Genomic DNA, 17,309 nt, shown 5'->3' with positions numbered 1-17,309 from the left:
CATGTTATTTCATAGCTGGGGTGAACCACAATTTATCTAACCATTCAGCAACGAAGCTCCAGCAACACTTTGGATGATTTCCAATTTTTCATTCTTTTTGGCTGTTGCTTTTATAAGCATCCATATATATTATAGATCTGGTTTTGGAGATGGATTTCTACAAATAGAATTGCTGGCAAACAAGTTTTTAAAACCCAGTTTTATTTTTTACCTATATGAGTAAAGGCATTTTAGCAAATTCTCTTTATTTATTCATGAGCATGCTCATTCGATAAACCTGTTGAGTGCTTCCTGCTCTAGATAAAGTGCCAGGGATACAACTGTGGCCACAGCAGAAATGATCTCTTTCATTATGGAAATTACAGCCGAGAAAGGGAGATTTCCCTTATCTCCGCTACCCTTGTCTCTAATACATTTTAAAATGGGAGGAGAAGAGGGAGTGTTTTCATCAGAAGAGACTGCATGGTGAAAATCCCTTTGGAATTGCTCAAGGGCAGCCATCAGCTATCAAGGGACACTCCCCCATAAACTCTGTGCAGGGAGCAAACAGGCTCAGTTCTCGGGGCTGCCCCACTCTTCCATCAGAGCCCCATCATGTGGGGCAGAAGGGGAAGTAGCAGCTACCCAAGGAGCTGGCTGGTGCGTGCCTGAGGGAGGCCCTGGGGACCTAAGATGTGTCATTGCATGTTGGTGGTTTCTGTTTTTCTGTTTTTCGACTCTCTTCTCAGGAAGGGATCAGCAGGGCCTATGGTGGGGGAGTGGCCACCTTCTGGGATCCTCACCCTGGGCCTGAGAGGCAGTCACTGTTCCCAAAAGGTTTCGTGGGATGGGATGATGTGCCAGCCCTTAGTGGTGTTTGCGAGGGAGCCAGGCCCACAGTGGGGCCTGGCTGACCCAGCAGGAAGGTGGGGCCAGCTTTGCATTCTTACCCTGGAGGCCCAGGGGAGCCGCCTGCCAGAGTCATCAGCAGAGCCAGGTTCTACCTGGGTTTTCTGCTTCTCCACCTCACTTGCAGCACCTGTTGGTCCCACTTCAGGAGGCTGAGGGCCCCCTGTCCCCTCTTGCTGGCCAGGCTGTCCCCTGATTTAGCAACTGCTGTCCAGTTAGCACTAACCGGGGCTCAGAAGCCAGCTTTTCTGACTACTCCCAGGAGGTGGCGGGGGGTCTTAGTTTAGCCTCAGCCTTGCCCCAGCCTGAAAAAGGCTGGACTGGCTCATGGGCCGGTGAAATAATCACCGTCTTCTCACTTTTGCCACAAGTGGGCCTTGCAGCGCGGTGCTTTGCGTTTGTCATTTAATCCTCAGGAAAACCTACGCAATGGTTCTGTGCTATCACCCCCGGGTCACAGATGGGGAAACTGAGGGTCAGAGGCTTTGTGACTGCCCTGCCCGTCTCCTGCCTTATCTGCTTCCACCCCCAGCCCCCTCCTTCCGGCCAGGCTGTGTCCTGTCCCCGCTGGTCCCTCCAGCCTGCTGTTTCCTGCCTCTCAGTCTGTTTGCAGTTTTCTCTGCCTGGAAATACCTCCCCCAGATCCTGAGTTTGTGTCTAAAGTAGCTCCCCACCCCGCACCCCAGCACTGTGTTCTTTGCCCTGCCTTCTCAGCTCTGGGCCCTTCTCGCTGCCAGGCATTCCGGGGGTTTTGCCAGGTGCCTGTCACCACCACGAGAATAACATGTGGCATGTCAGGCAGGACTTAGTCGCTTTCATCTCTGTGCCTAGAACAGTGTCGGGCACATAATAGATGTGCAGTTAGTGTATGCTGAATAAAACTGTCCTTTCCTCCAAAGTCCCCAGCCCTCCCTCCATGACTGTTCCCCCGAGGTCACACCCCCTACTGTGCACTCTTGAGTAGCCCCGGTCCTGTCTTCCCAACACTTTCCAATGTTAGTAGATGTTTGTTTATTTGCTTACTCTCTGCTCCCCCAACTAAACTGTGGATTCCCTGAGGATCCTCATTGTATTCTCTGATCCCAGCTAGTGTCTCACTCCTGATGGAGCTTGGTGAGCACGGGAATGAATGGGTGAGTGGACAGTGAAGCAGAAGAGCAGAGGCTGGAACCAAGTTCTCCCGTATTCAGGCGCAGCCTCTTGGCATTGTGCTGCCTTGTTTCAAATTGCGAGTCTGAAAGGAGCTCCTGGATACAGCTCATTTCAAGACCAGGCACAGGTGCCCGGGGTGGCCAGAAGTTGTCATAATGCTGCAGCTTCTTGGGATGAATCGTCCAAAGGCAGCCATCAGCTAGCAGGGGACACCCCTCATAAATTCCATTCAGGGAGTTTCAAATGGAGCATCCCGGGTTCTCTCAAAGTGTTGTTTCATCCTGAATCTGTTCCTCAGTCAAGATGAAACTTCACCACAGAAGGCAGGAGCCCTGGAGAAAATTTCTCTCGGTAGCCCTGAATTCTTCTCTTAGCAGTGGGTATGTGAGGAAAGACTGATAGTGTTGGAATGCATGTAAAGATACATCTTTTTGGCCGGTCCTGGTGCCTCACGCCTGTAATCCTAGCACTTTGGGAGGCCAAGGCAGGAGGATTGCTTGAGCCCAGGGTTCGAGACCAGCCTGGGCAACATAGAGACTCCATCTCTACAAAAAATACAAAAATTAGCTGGGTGTGGTGGCATGCACCTGTAGTCCCAGCTACTTGGGAGGATTGCTTGAGCCTGGGAGGTTGAGGCTGCAGTGAGCCATGATTGCGCCACTGTACTCCAGCTTGGGTGACAGAGTGGACTCTGTCATGAAAAAAAAAAAAAAAGTGTTCATTTATTTTTGCTAGTCCTGCAAATAATACACGTTTATCACAGCAAAGTTGTGGAAGCCTCACTGCCCACACACAGCCATTTAAGTAGTGTGGTATATTTCCTCCAAGTCAGTTCAGTGTGTATTTTTCCCCTTTTTGGGGTGAGGGGCATAATTCTGACCAGACAATATATTCAACTGTGTATCACCCTTCTCCCCACTTAACCTTTTACAGTAATATAAATAGTAATCAATAAGGCCGGGTGCGGTGGCTCACGCCTATAATCCCAGCACTTTGGAAGGCCAAGGCTGGTGGACCACCTGAGGTTAGGAGTTCAAGACCAGCCTGGGCAACGTGATGAAACCCCATCTCTACTAAAAATACAAAAATTAGCTGGGCATGGTAGCACATGCCTGTAATCTCAGCTACTTGGGAGGCTGAGGCATAAGAATCGCTTGAACCCGGGAGGTGGAGGTTGCAGTGAGCCAAGATTGCGCCCTTGCACTCCAGCCTGGGTGACAGAGCAAGACTCCATCTCAAAAAATAATAATAAATTAATAGTAATAAATACCGCCCAGGTTGGAGTGCAGTGGCACAATCCTGGCTCACTGCAGCCTCTGCCTCCTGGGTTCAAGCGATTCTCCCACCTCAATCTCCCAAGTAATTGGGACTATAGGGACATGCCACCACACCTGGCTAATTTTTTTTTTTTTTTTTGAGACAGTCTCACTCTATTGCCTGGGCTGGAGCGCAGTGGTGTGATTGCAGCTCCCTGCAGCCTCCACCTCCCGGGTTCAAGCGATTCTTGTGCCTCAGCCTCCCAAGTATCTGGGATTACAGGCATCCACCACCACGCCTGGCTAATTTTTGTATTTTTAGTAGAGACTGGGTTTTGCCACGTTGGCTAGGTTGATCTGAAACTCCTAGCCTCAAGAGATCTGCCTGTTTCAGCCTCCCAAAGTGCTGGGATTACAGGCGTGAGCCACCCTGCCTGGCCTCCATTTTTCTTAATCTATATAAAAAGTTTTAAAATCACTCCCTGATAGCCAAGCAATTATGGTGGTTTTAGTGTGTCACTATTATTATAATTTTATAATGGCACTGTTATTATAATGGGATTTTGATTAACATCATTATGCATTTTTTTAAATTTAAGACTGTTTCATTAGGGCAGAGTCCTAGATTTGGAATTATTGGATTAAAATGGCATGGATATTTTAAAGGTTCTTGCTATTTATTGCCAAATTGCTTTCCTGAAGGCTCTTGCCAGTGCAGGCTCTCGTTAGTAGAGAGGAAAGTGTTCATCTCAGTACTTCCTCACAGCAGCAGATATTCTTATATTTTTAATGCTTTCTAATTTGCTAGATAGAAAATGGCATCTGTTAGTTGACTTGGAATGTGTACCCCTGAGTCCACGTCCCCGGCTTTTATCCCAGGGCTATGGGTGGAGGAATGTCCATGGGAAACGCTATCTGAGATTTTGTCTTGCAGCTGACTTTGGTGTGTCTGCCAAGAATCTGAAGACTCTACAGAAACGAGATTCCTTCATCGGCACGCCTTACTGGTGAGTCGTGTAGCTTGTGGAAATGGAATGGACTGGATGTTAAAACTCTCCAAGGTGACCACCAGGCGCTTTAGACAGAGAGCGGCCGGAAGACAAAGGCTGCCGGGTCAGCCTGTGGGCGCACGCCCAGCCTCGTGGCTTACTAGTTGTGTGACCTTGGACAAGCTGCTTAGCTTTCCCGTGCCTCAGTTTCTTCATCCATAAAATTAGGGATATAATGGCCCCTACTTAATAAGGCTGCTGTGAGAATGAAATGAAATGGTGCACAAGGAAGGCACTCCATTAATAACTGAACTAGAATCCCTGAAACAGGATTCAGTTCGTGATTTATTCGCCACGTATGTATTGAGGGCCGGGGATGGGGGCCGTGAAGGTGAACAGTACAAGTTCAATTCCTACCGTCATGTGAAGTCTCCCTGGACTTCTCTAGTCTGTCGTGTTTCCTTCTTTTCCAGAACTATTACTTTAAAAGCAAAACACTGTCACTCAATTTCACGCCTGACTACTCTCTGTTTGCCTTGTTTCCAATTTTTTCATGTGCATTACTTGCCATTGTGGAGTTTGGGCTCCTTTCTTGCTTGCTTGTTACTCACCCTTGCTCTCTCTCTCCCCCCTTTTATACCTGTTTCTCCTCCTTTCTGTGCTGTTGTCTTCTCGCCCACCTACCTCCGCGCCCCTTTTTTTTTTTGCTCCGCACCTTCCCCTCCGCTCCCACCCGCCCCCTCCCCAGGACTCTGTGTTCCGGGTTGCTGCTGCCATCTCGCGGTAGGCATCGGAACTGCAGCAGGACGTGGCGGGGAGCCGCGTGGAAGCGTTTTTCTGTGGAAGAGCGTCCTAAGGAAGACAGTGGGATGCAAAGTCACGCAGATCATGATTCGGGAGTGCTGCCAACCCCGACAGTGACTCGTGGTGGCCCTTGACCCTGAATGTCCAAGAAGCACCTGTAAAGGCCAGATTCTTAGCCCTATGTTGTCCCTTGGTTGGTTCAGGATGGCCCCCGAGGTGGTCCTGTGTGAGACCATGAAGGACACGCCCTACGACTACAAAGCCGACATCTGGTCCCTGGGCATCACGCTGATTGAGATGGCCCAGATCGAGCCGCCACACCACGAGCTCAACCCCATGCGGGTCCTGCTAAAGATCGCCAAGTCGGACCCTCCCACGCTGCTCACGCCCTCTAAGTGGTGAGGGGCAGGGGCAGGGCCACCTGCCCGGGTGCCTGCGCCGGGGTTAGGGCTGGGATATGTGGTGGACGGGGCTGGGGAGGTGCAGTGGTAGGGTTCTCCCGGTGCTGCTAGCCCCAAGAAGAGAGGCTGGGGCCTGGGGGTCTTCAGGCGTTTCTGAGCCCCCCCGGGCCCTTTGTGCCTCTTTTTCCCTTTGTGTTCCTTTTTTTTTTTTTTTTTTTTGAGATAGGGTCTCACTGTTTTGCCCAGGCTGGAGTACAGTGGTGCAGTCATAGCTCACTGCAACCTCGACCTCCTAGGCTCAAGAGATCCTCACGCCGCAGCCTCCCTTGTAGCCGAGAGTACAGACACCCACCACCATGCCTGGCTAATTTTCTGTAGAGACAAGGTCTCCTATGTTGCCCAGGCTGGTCTTGAACTCCTGGCCTCAAGGGATCCGTCTGCCTCGGCCTCCCAAAGTGCTGAAATTACAGGCGTGAGCCACCGTGCCCCTCTGTGCACTTGACATGAGATCTTCACCAGAGCAAACCAAGTCACCCAAATAAGCTGGCTCCCACTGGGGAACAGGAGCCCCAGCTGAGCCGCAGGAGCCACATGGCACACCCTGGGCGGGACATCGGGGGCCTGGGTTCAAATCCTGACACTGCTGAGTCTCCTCACTGTGTGGCCTGGGCACATCCCTGCTCCTCTCCGATGTCTGGGTCCCCATCTGGACAGTGATGTCCATGATGAAAAGGGCGTCGTGTAGGCCCTGTCACTGTTTTAGCTTGTGAAAGTTCCCTCTGTCCTTTGAGGGGCATGATTGGGACAGTGGAGTCTGTGACGTGGGGGGCTTCTCTCTGCTCTTGCCTCCTCCATGCTTACCTCTGACGCCTGTCCTCCCAGGTCTGTAGAGTTCCGTGACTTCCTGAAGATAGCCCTGGATAAGAACCCAGAAACCCGACCCAGCGCCGCGCAGCTGCTGGAGGTGAGTGGATTCCCTCCCACTCTGCTCCCTGAAGGGTGGAGCCTAATGAACTCACCAGTGACCCGGACGCTGGGCGAGTTCTCACCCTGCCCAGGGAACAGCATGGACAGCTGTTCATCCATCAGCCGGTATTCCCCAGGCACCTCCTGAATGCCAGCTCTGTGTTGGGAGTGCCTTGGGGAACGAAGCCACCCAGACCTTGTCCTCATGGAGCGTATGTTCCAGTGGGGATACAGGTGACAAATAAGCAAGTGTGTGCGCATGGCAGGGGGTGGCCAGTACCACAGAAGGAGATCCACAGTGCAGGGGTGGGGCACCTGGGATCAGCTGTTGTCTTGTAAAGGAGGATAAGGAAGGGCTCTCTGGGTGAGCAGATGTCCACAGGAAGGGAAGGAGCAAGGCCAGTGGCCCAGAGAGAGAGGAGGCAAAGGTCTGGGACAGCAGCATGTTCCACACATGCTGGGAAGAGCCGGGGGTGGGGGTGGGAGGTGGGGGAGCAGGAGAACAGGGGCCAGGGAAGGGGAGACGAGAGCGGAGAGGCACTAGGGCGGCCTCCCAAGGCTCGATGGTTCCCTAGGAGAACACCTGGCCTCAGCATATTCTCTCCCCACAGGAGACTTAGGACAGCAAAAGCACAGAGAACTCAGCCCAAGGAGGAGGCGCGTGGGAAAAGATCTTGGGAGCCAGGTGCAAGCTTCCAGGGCCGTCTCCCAGTACAGTCACCAGGACAGCTTAATTCTCTGTGCTGTCCACCAGGGAAGCCCCTTAGGGTTTTTAGCGGGTAGTGGTCACATAAGCACCCCCTGCCTGGCACAGACCAAAGTTCCAGACTCTAGAAGGAAAGGAGGTATTCCACCTAAGCCATATTGTTTGCAGAACAGTTTAGGCAGAGCGGGCCACTCTTATTAGTTAATGGTGGGAGCCCTCTCCTAGTTTGCAGAGACCAGCTGAGGATCCGACCTGTTAGTGGCCCTTTCTGAAGCTTGCTGTGCTATTTTCTGCACACAGGGTCCTGCAGGGCCTTGCAAGCCAGAGCCACGTCCTGGGCTTTATCTGTGCATTAGGGGAGACACAGCATCCGACATCCATTTACAAGGGTCCTTCTGCCTTCTGGCTGCTGTGTGCGGGATCAGGAGACTCTGAGCATCTCATTAGCTGGCTGTACTGCCTTAGAATGGGCAGGTGGATAATGGTTTCCTTGAAGCTTTTTGAACTGTTGGAGGGAGCTGTGAGCCATCCTTTGCCTGGGCCCATGCCTCGAGTTAGGGTGTCATGGCTGGAGGCTGGGTGAGGTTGGTGTGTTCACAGCAGTGTTCTGAGGGCTGTGCACAGCACTTGCCCAGTCATTTGCAAATCTGCTGACCAGCGTCCCCATGTCACTGCCACTGATGGAAGAGGGGGAGGAATGGGCCTGGGTGATGCAGCCGGGCTGCCCTTTCACTGCTGTGTCGGCTCCGGTCCTGCCCTCGGCGTGACAGCCTTAGAGGTGCGGTGGCAGGAAGAGGAGGAAGGCGCCACACCAGGCACTTGAGTCTTTGTATTCACCCAGCTTTTCCCAGCTTCCTACTGTGTGCCATGCACTGGGCCTGTGGTCGGCATTCTGAGCCACTGTGCGTCCTTCTGGGGTAGCAGCTTAGTTATTATGAGTGTGAGCTGGGGTGGGAAGGTCCAGGGATCGACAGCTCTGCCATTTACTGCCCCTGGGCAAATGGCTTAACCTCTCTGTGACTTGCTTGTCACTCTGAAATGAGAGTGAATAGCAGCAGTTCCCTTACTGTGTGGTTGTGAGGATTAAATGAGGAGGTACTATGAAGCGCTTAGCTTAACTCTTAAGCACAGTGTTCCAGGAATGCTTGATGCATAGGACTGATGTTTAAAATGAAAAGGACGAGAATGCAAAATGGGGTCTATCTACTGCCAGAGGTGGGGGGGGTCACAGTTGTTCCTTTTACATTTCTATAATGTATTTGAAAGCAAATTTCTGGAGTGCCCAAAGGCCTCATTTTCTGGGTATTGTGGGGAGGGGGCTGGGGCCCCCTTGAAGTGGGTGGGGTTGAGTGGGGCTGCTGTCACTGTCCAAGCCGCTTGGGGCCAATTGTTTCCTGTAAGAGGCACCTCCTGCCCTGATACATCCGGCCTCCAGGACATTCCATGGAGAGACCAGCTGTCCCCCATCTCCACATGGCAGCTCCGGAGCTGCAGCCTCAGCCAGGAATTTCCGCTCCGTACTTGGAAAAAATGTCCTGCCAGAGGATTCTTACCGTCCAACAGAAAGGGTTGCAGAACAAAGGAGCGATCTCTGGAGATGAATAAAGCACCTTTCACGCCTGTGCTGCTGCTGGCTTTGCCCACGCGCCTTTTCTTCTCCAGCGAGAGAGAGTGGGCATGGCATCACCCCCTCAGGGGGGGACACCAGGATCAGAGCAGGGAGGTGACCGGCCCAAGGCTGCTTGGCTTTGAGTGACAGAGGTGGGCCCAGATCTTGGCTTCCCAGCCCTCCACTCCAGTGCTGTCAGCCTTCAGGGTGTCTACCTGCTTCCAAGAAGTGCCTGGCTCTCACGTCTCCCTGTGTCCTGCCCTGGGCGGAGTGATTCACGCCCCCATTGGTTTGTGATTCATTCATTGACTCCTGCAGACATTCTCTGGGCCTGGACCAAGTTGTGGTTAGTAACCAGGCTCTGAAATCAGACACGCCATGCCCCCCTCCCCCCAACCCAGAATCTGCATGGTTCTCACTCTGTGCCTCAGTTTCCTCATCTGTAAGATGTAGAGAGTGCTGGCTGCACAGAATTGTGTGAATGAATGAGATTTTGTATGTAACATTTTTAACACTACAGCTGTCACATTTGAGGTGCTGAGTAGATACTGGCTGAATTTGCTCTTAAACCCGTCCACTCTATCACAGCTGCTCTTGTCAAGGTCATCAGCGATTTCGGTGCCATGGGTCAGCCTCGGTGTTTGTCTCACTGAACACATCAACAGCACCAGCCCAGTCAATCTCCTCCTCCTCCTGTCGGCGCTCAACCTCAGGCCTCCACACACCCTTCGTCATCAGCCTCTCCTTCTCTGTTGCCTTTGCTGGCCCCACTTTGGCCCAGCTCGTTAGTGTGAGAGTGCACAGGGCCCTCCCTCCATCTCCACGCACCCAGCGTGCAGCACTCTCAGCTCACTGTCTCAGCCTGCGTCCAGCTGTTTCCTCTCTGGAGGTCCAGTGGGCATCTCACTGAACTCTGAGCACTTGGATCTTTTCGCCGACGTGCTCCACCACTGGCTTTCCCATCTCAGCTCATGGCAGCTGCACCCTTCCAGTGGCTCAGGCCCCAGACCATGCAGGCACTCTTGCTCCTCTTTCTTCCACACTCCCTAGCCCACCTATCAGGAAATCCCGTTGTCCCTGCCCTCAGCAGATGCCTAGACTTCAGCCATTTCCCACCTCTCCGTTGCAGCCACCACCTGGGCCGCCACCACCTCTCACTCGGGCTGCTGCCTCCTCGCTGGTCCTCTGCTCTCTCCATTGGGTCTGGGCTGAGCACAGCAGCCAGAGTGAACCTTCTCAACAGGGGCCAGCTCATGTCCTCCCCCGGCCAAAGCTCCCCAGTGGCTCCCATTTCACTCTAGGGAAAACCCAGAGTCTCAGGGCCCCTTAGAGTGCTGTGTGATCCGCCCCCCCAACCCTTCTGACCCCCTCGCCCCTCTCGCTCCCACACTCCAGCCTCACTGCTCCAGCCTGCCCAGTCGCCTTGCTGTGCTCTGAACATGGCATGTTCCTGCCTCAGGGCCTTGGCACTGGCTGTCCATGCTGCCCGGAATGGCCTTCCTCCGGATCCCTCTGACTGACTGTCCCTCTTCAAGTCATTGCTCTAATGTCAGCCTTGTGATGAGGCCTCCCCCAACCACCCACATGAAATTGCAAACCCACTACACTCCCCACATGCCCAGTCCCCTTTCCCTGCCCTGCTTCTTCCTTCTTCCGTGACGCATGGCACTCAGGATCTAACTCGCCTGCTTATTAGGTTTGGTGTCAAGCTCCCCGCCCGGCATGTCAGTGCCCTGAGGACAGCATCTTTGTTTTGTTCACTGATAGGCCCCAGGAACAGTGCCTGGTATATAGAGAGCCCTCAGCAAATATTTGCTAAATAAATTGACTTTTTCTTTTTTTTTTTTTGGAGACGAAGTCTCCCTCTGTTGCCAGGCTGAAGTGCAGTGGAGCTATCTCGGCTCACTGCAGCCTCCACCCCCTGGGTTCAAGTGATTCTCCTGTCTCAGCCTCCCAAGTAGTTGGGATTACAGGCACGTGCCACCACGCGTGGGTAATTTTTGTGTTTTTAGTAGAGATGGGGCTTCGCCATGTTGGCCAGGCTGGTCTTGAACTCCTGACCTGGGGAGATCTGCCTGCCTCAGCCTCCCAAAGTGCTGGGATTACAGGCTTGAGCCACCATGCCTGGCCAAAATTGACTTATTTTTAGCTAAGAAACTGTTACATAACCCTTTCTTCATGCCAGGTACTATTATAAATACTTAGCAAATGTCACCTAATTTAATCCTCATACCAACGCTCTGAAGTAGGTGCTGTTCAGCTCTCCCTTGAGCAGATGGTAAAACGGAGGCACACAGCAGTGAAGTAGCCGGCACAAGGTCACACAGCCTGTAAGCCACAGAGCTGGGTTCTGATCCTGGTCCTCAGGTTCAAGAGTCTGTGTTCTTGACCTCTCTGGTAAGCTGCCTCTCCGAATGAATGAAAGAGAGAGGGAGGGAAGGAGACCAGAAGGGAGGGAGAGAGGATTGAAAGAGAGATGCCAGCGCCTGAAAACTGCGAGAATTATTAGGTGTCTTTGTTTTTATATTTATTTTTTATTTTTTGAAATGGAGTCTCGTTGTGTTGCCTAGGCTGGAGTACAGTGGCCTGATCTCGGTTCACTGCAATCTCCGCCTCCTGGGTTCAAGTGATTCTCCTGCTTCAGCCTTCCGAGTAGCTGGGATTACAGATGCCCGCCACCACACCCGGCTAATTCTTGTATTTTCAGTAGACATGGGATGTCACCATGTTGGCCAGGGTGGTCTCGAACTCCTGACCTCAAGTGATCCACCTGCCTCGGGCTCCCAGAGTGCTGGGATTACAGGTGTGAGCCACCATGCCCAGCCTTTTTGGCGTTTTTTAAAGCCCATCTTGGAGTATAGGACCCCTCTGGCTGACGGTTTCTAAGCACATAGAGGAAAAGTAGGCTTGAGTTCTTGGAAAGGACATCTGTTTAGATGGCAGGGGAGGCCCTGGCTAGAGGGCAGGTGCCGGTTGCCTTTTTCAGCAAAGATGGCACTGAACAGCGAGCCGGTGCCTCTTACTGGAGGGGAGGACTGGGCGGTCAAGTTCCTCTGTAATCTAGCCTTCCACTGGGGACACGTGTGCCCAGACCAGCCTACCTGGTGCAGGCTAGGAGTCTCCCTTGCATCACAGCCAGGGCGTTCTCTCTCTCTAATGGGCCTCAACACATCTCTGGCGGCAGCGGAGCTGATGCCGTGGCAGAGGTGGTATGTGTTTTGTGTCCTAGAGCAGTCTGTAAAACAGTGTTTGGGCCTAATCAGCCACAGGACGGGTGGCCCTGTGTGCCAGCCTTGCTTGCTCTGGTGCCCGGCAGAGCTGTCCTGCTCACCCACCCATCACAGGCTTTCTTCCCCTTTCCCCTCCTTCCTCCTCCTAAGGATGCTGGGGTGGTCGGGGAGGCGGTGGAGCAGATGGTTCTGCCTCAAGAAAGCAGAGTTCCTGGCCGTGCTGAAAAGCCACTGATTTGATCAATACATGGGGTGCCCCGATGAAAACCTGGTGTTTCCAGAAGCCCCTGCCTGTGTTTGTTTATTTCTGCCGCGTCTGCTTCAGCCACTGCAGTGAAGCGTCCTGTGAGGTTTTGCTCAAGTTCACTTGTGTTAGATTGTGCAATGTGGAGCTTAGGAACCTTTGGGATCTTGGTTCTCATCTTTGGTTCCAAAAAGCTGTGCTCTGGGGGCATGTGGGAGGGAATAGGAGTGGCTAGGAATGCAAAACAGGCTTTTCTTTTTTTGTTATTGTTTTTGAGACAGAGTCTCCCTTTGTCACCCAGGCTGAAGTGCATTGGCATGATCTTGGTTTACTGTAACCTCTGCCTCCCGGGTTCAAGTGATTCTCCTGCCTCAGCCTCCCGAGTAGCTGGGATTACAGGCATGTGCCACCATGCCCAGCTAATTTTTGTTATTTTTAGTAGAGACGGGGTTTCACCATGTTGGCCTGGCTGATCTTGAACTCCTGACCTCAGGTGATCCACCGCCTTGGCCTCCCAAAGTGCTGGGATTACGGATGTGAGCCACTGTGCCCGGCCATAACAGGCTTTTCTGATTGTGCTGCTGCTCCTGCTGCTGACGGGGGTGATGGTGGTGATGGTAATGGTCGTGGTGATGGTGATGATAGTGGTGATGGGGGTAAGGGTGATGGTGATGGTGGTGATGGGGGTAATGGTGATGGGGATGATGGTGATAGTGATGGTGGTGATGGTAATGGTCGTGGTGATGGTGATGATAGTGGTGATGGGGGTAAGGGTGATGGTGATGGGGGTGATGGGGGTAATGGTGATGGGGATGATGGTGATAGTGATGGTGGTGATGGGGGTAATGGTGATGGGGATGATGGTGATGGTGATGGTGGTGATGGGGGTAATGGTGATGGGGATGATGGTGGTAATGATGGTGATGGTAATGGTCGTGGTGATGATGATGATGATGGTAATGGTAATGATGGTGGTGATGGTGGTGAAGGTGATGATGGTGGTGGTGGTGGTGATGATGATGATGATGGCTGCCATATCTGAGCATTTACCATAATGCTTATAACAGCTGCTTCTAGTATATAGATGAGCAAACTGAGACTCAAGGTTAAGTGACTTGCCCAAGTTGGTGGAAGCTGGATTTTACCAGGTGCCTTGGTTCTAGAGTCTACAGCCAGCACTCTTAACTGCTATGCTACTTTGCCTCCCATGATTAGTAAACCCTTAACGCCCCACTCAAGACCTCTTAAAAGTACAGAGCAGCCAGAATGACATCTTTAAAGGGTAGTAGTGGATATCACTGCTGCGCTGCAGCCTGTTGGTGGCTTGTGAGGACAGTCTCTGTGGCTCGCCTGCACACACGGCCCGTCCTTCCTCTGCATCCCGTGTCCCACCATCCCGCCCGTCTCATGGCTCCTGCCGCCCAACAAGCTCAGTCCAGTCTCAGGGCCTTCTTTGTACCAGCTGCTCCCTCTGCCTGGAATTCTCTGTGCCCAGATCTTTCCCTTGGGTCTCAGCTTGAATTTGACCTTGAATGAGGCCCCTCTGCCTGCAGACTTTAGTCTCCACCACCCTCAGCTATACAAGATCTGGAATTCTCTAGTTTATCATTTGAGCCACCGCGCCCGGCCAAATGAACTGTTTTAAATGAACAAACAGATAAGAATGATTTGTGATGAACATATACGTTCTGAATGTGTTTTCCAGGTGCTAGAAATTTGTTTTTTAGTCATTTAAATACTTCCCCAGCCATCTTGTTGACACTTCCTCCCCAGATAAATTGTCTGAGAATAAAAACAGTGAATTTCATCAGAGCCTTCCTGTAAATTATAAATGAGCAAATTCTAGCTTCATGATTCCCCCACCCCACCCCATCATTCCTTTCCCAGTGGTCCTCGGTGAGCGTGGTGGGTTGAGGAATCCCACATCCCTGGCTGCACCCGGGTGCCTTCACCCAGGATACCTCACACTGACTTAATATCGCTAAGACCTTTTGCTTCGGCGTTTTGCAAGGTCCGTAAAAGAACATTCACTTTTAAATAAGACTCTGACATTTGTATAAAAATCTAGAATAGAACATACACCACTCTGCCTCAAGATCTTGTATTTCCTTTCTTAAAACCAAACACATATGTCCACCCAAGACATATACGAGAATGTCTCTAGCAGCTTTATTCATAGTTGCCAAAAAAGGGAAACAGCCCAGATGTCCGGCAGCAGCAGAATGAATAAACAAACTGTGCCATAGTCTTACACCGAGACCCTGCACAGAAATAAAACAGGAACAGTTTACCGAAATAGGCGACAATGTAGGTGAATCTCACAGTCATGACGCCGAGTAAAGGAAGCCAACGCGAAAGACTGCACACACGATGCTCTGTTTCTAGGAAGCTGAGGAGCAGGCTCCCGAGGCTGGCGGCGTGGGAGTGGGGTTGCCTGCCAAGGGAGACGGGAGCCTTCCCCGGTGATGGAAATGTTCTGTATCTTGAGCTGGGTGGCAGTTACGCTGGGTGTATATATATGTAAAAAGTCATTGAGGCTGGGCACAGTGGCTCACGCCTGTAATCCCAGCACTTTGGGAGGCTGAGGCGAGTGGATCACTTAAGGTCAGGAGTTTGAGACCAGCCTGGCCAACGTGGTAAAACCCCATCTCTACTAAAAATACAAAAATTAGCCTGGTGTGGTGGTGCATGCCTGTAATCCCAGCTACTTGGGAGGCTGAGGCAGGAGAATCCCTTGAACCTGGTAGGTGGAGGTTGCGGTGAGCCAAGATTGCACCACTGCCTTCCAGCCTGGGCAACAAGAGTGAAACTCTGTCTCAAAGTCATTGAGCTTTACAACCTGTGAACTTTGCTGTAGGAATGTTATTCCTCAACAAAATATATGTAGCATATTTTGTAAAACTATATATTAAAACCTTTTAAAAAGAAAATAGATACCCTCCCTTGCAAACATGGCTTGAGCTCCTACTTTGGGCTAAGCATTTTCAAGTGCATGATCTCATTTAATCCGCATGACCTCCCTGTGGGTTCATTGTTAATGTGTGCACTTGAGAGATGAGGAGCCTGTGGCTCAGAGAGGTTAAGTGACATGCTCAAGGTCACACAGCCTCTGAGAGACACAGCTGGGATCTGCCCTCTTTCCAACACACTTGGGACTTTCCAGGCTGTCTCTGGGTCTCCAAGTTCATGTGTACGTTTTGCTCAGGAATGAGGCTGGCCTTTTCTGCCCTGGGGGGTGAGCTCCCCCAGCCTCTTCCACCCCACCGTGACCCCAGAGTGGTTCTAATCTAGGTGCCTCTTGCCCCCTCAGCATCCCTTTGTCAGCGGCATCACCAGTAACAAGGCTCTGCGGGAGCTGGTGGCTGAGGCCAAGGCCGAGGTGATGGAAGAGATCGAAGACGGCCGGGATGAGGGGGAAGAGGAGGACGCCGTGGATGCTGCCTCCGTAAGGCCAGGGAGAGTGGGGCTTAGCGGGGGCTGGGAGGACGGGATCTCAGCTGGCCCTGCTGGTGTGGGAGGGGCGGGGAAGGCCCGGGCTCTGGCTCAGGCAATTTCTTCCCAGCTCAGAGGTTGCAGACGCCCACGCTGCAGGTAACGTAAGATGGCACGTGGGCCGGGGTGAGGCAGCAGGGGGTGTTGGCCGGATTCTGATCCTGTGAGTTTTCAGGAGATACCAAGGATCTAGATTTTCACATGAAATCTTCCAATTTTTAAAAGTTGGTAACTGATTCATGGCTTCCCATCCTTTGTTCCTGTCACGGCTCACATACCAAATGAGACTATTTTTAGTTCATTTTGGGATAAATACGTGAGGCTGCATATGGCCACAGGCAACACCCTGGCACCCCTCTAGCTGCCCTCAGTGCCAAGGGGACCCATGTCTGGGCACATTTGGAACCCTTTTGCAGCTTCAGTGCTTGCTGGATTTAGATTGAAATTAAAGCTAATTTAAATTTGTAAAAACCCTCTGAGCCAAGGAAAACATGTCTGTGGGCTGGATTCTGGCCCGAGCTGTTGCTCTGTAATCCCTGGCCTTGCTGCTGGGGGAGGCCTCTTCTCAGGGATAGGGTGGCCATCCAGATGGCTCCCTGTGCCTAGAGAAGCAGGGGCTGGACTTACCCATCGGGGATGGAGCTGGCCCACATCCTTGTGCTGTGGACGGCACTGCGGCTTTCTCAAATTAAATTCAGTCCTGGGTGGAGCCTGAGGCTGGCGCAGACCCTCACCAGGGTGAAGAAGGAAAGCCCTGAAGGGCAGGGCAAGCGGAATCATCACAACCACCCCAGCCATGCATGGAGCCCCTGGTGGCTGCCGGGCCCTCTACAGCTCTGACACAGGGTAACCAAGCTCCAGTTTACAGACAGGAAAACTGAGATCGATACAGTGAAGTGGCTGGCTGAGCCGACAGATGGCAGAGCCAGGGGTGGATGTGGAGGAGGAGAACCTCAGTGGGGCCTGGCTCCAGGAGGAGGTAGAAAGCGCTCACACCCGGCCTCATTGTCTACAGGCAGGAGGCTGATCTTTGTCCTGTGGGTATTGGGAGCCCCGAAGGGTTTCAGGCAGGGACTGGGTATTGGGGTGGAGGTGACAGAATCAGATCTGTGTTTTTGAGCCGTCACTCTGGGTGTTGACTAGAAGGTAGATTGGAGTTGCTTCCACCAGCTGCCATAGCTGAGGTTAAAAACCAGTGGCTGGCAAGACCCAAAGAAATACTTAAAGTATAAATCCATTCATACTACGTTTATAAGCAGGCACAGCTCACCTGTAGCACTTAAGAGACCATAGGACAGTGACTAAGAGGTGGGAGAGCATTGCCACTGAGAAGGATGGGGCGGCAGGGGATGGCCCTCTGGGGCAAAGCAATGTCCCCTCCTGACCTGGAAATTGGCTACATGGATACCCACTGTATTCACCAAGTTGGACGTTTATGTTTTATACACAGGAAGGATGTTCTGTTTCACCTTGGCATAGCAACATTTCCAGTACTTTCCACCCAACAAAGACTCTAAAAAACAAAAATGAAGCTGAAAACTTAGTGGCCACAAGGGCTGAATCCAGTCCCCA

At 52.2% G+C, this 17,309-nt stretch overlaps 1 protein-coding gene across 2 annotated transcripts in view; it reads left to right on the top strand.

The window, feature by feature from the left end:
- STK10 (serine/threonine kinase 10) overlaps positions 1 to 17,309 on the top strand; it is a 143,942-nt gene that overhangs the window by 76,133 nt on the left and 50,500 nt on the right. For both annotated transcript variants that reach the window (XM_002816190.6, XM_063724393.1), the window contains 4 exons: positions 4,231 to 4,303; positions 5,293 to 5,487; positions 6,373 to 6,454; positions 15,556 to 15,690. In XM_002816190.6, coding sequence (XP_002816236.3) covers positions 4,231 to 4,303; positions 5,293 to 5,487; positions 6,373 to 6,454; positions 15,556 to 15,690 — 485 coding nt within the window. The remainder of the gene's footprint in view (positions 1 to 4,230; positions 4,304 to 5,292; positions 5,488 to 6,372; positions 6,455 to 15,555; positions 15,691 to 17,309) is intronic.

Source organism: Pongo abelii, chromosome 4 (assembly GCF_028885655.2).
Source record: "Pongo abelii isolate AG06213 chromosome 4, NHGRI_mPonAbe1-v2.0_pri, whole genome shotgun sequence".
Lineage (NCBI taxonomy): Eukaryota > Metazoa > Chordata > Mammalia > Primates > Hominidae > Pongo > Pongo abelii.
This window is presented reverse-complemented; position numbering and strand designations above follow the sequence as displayed.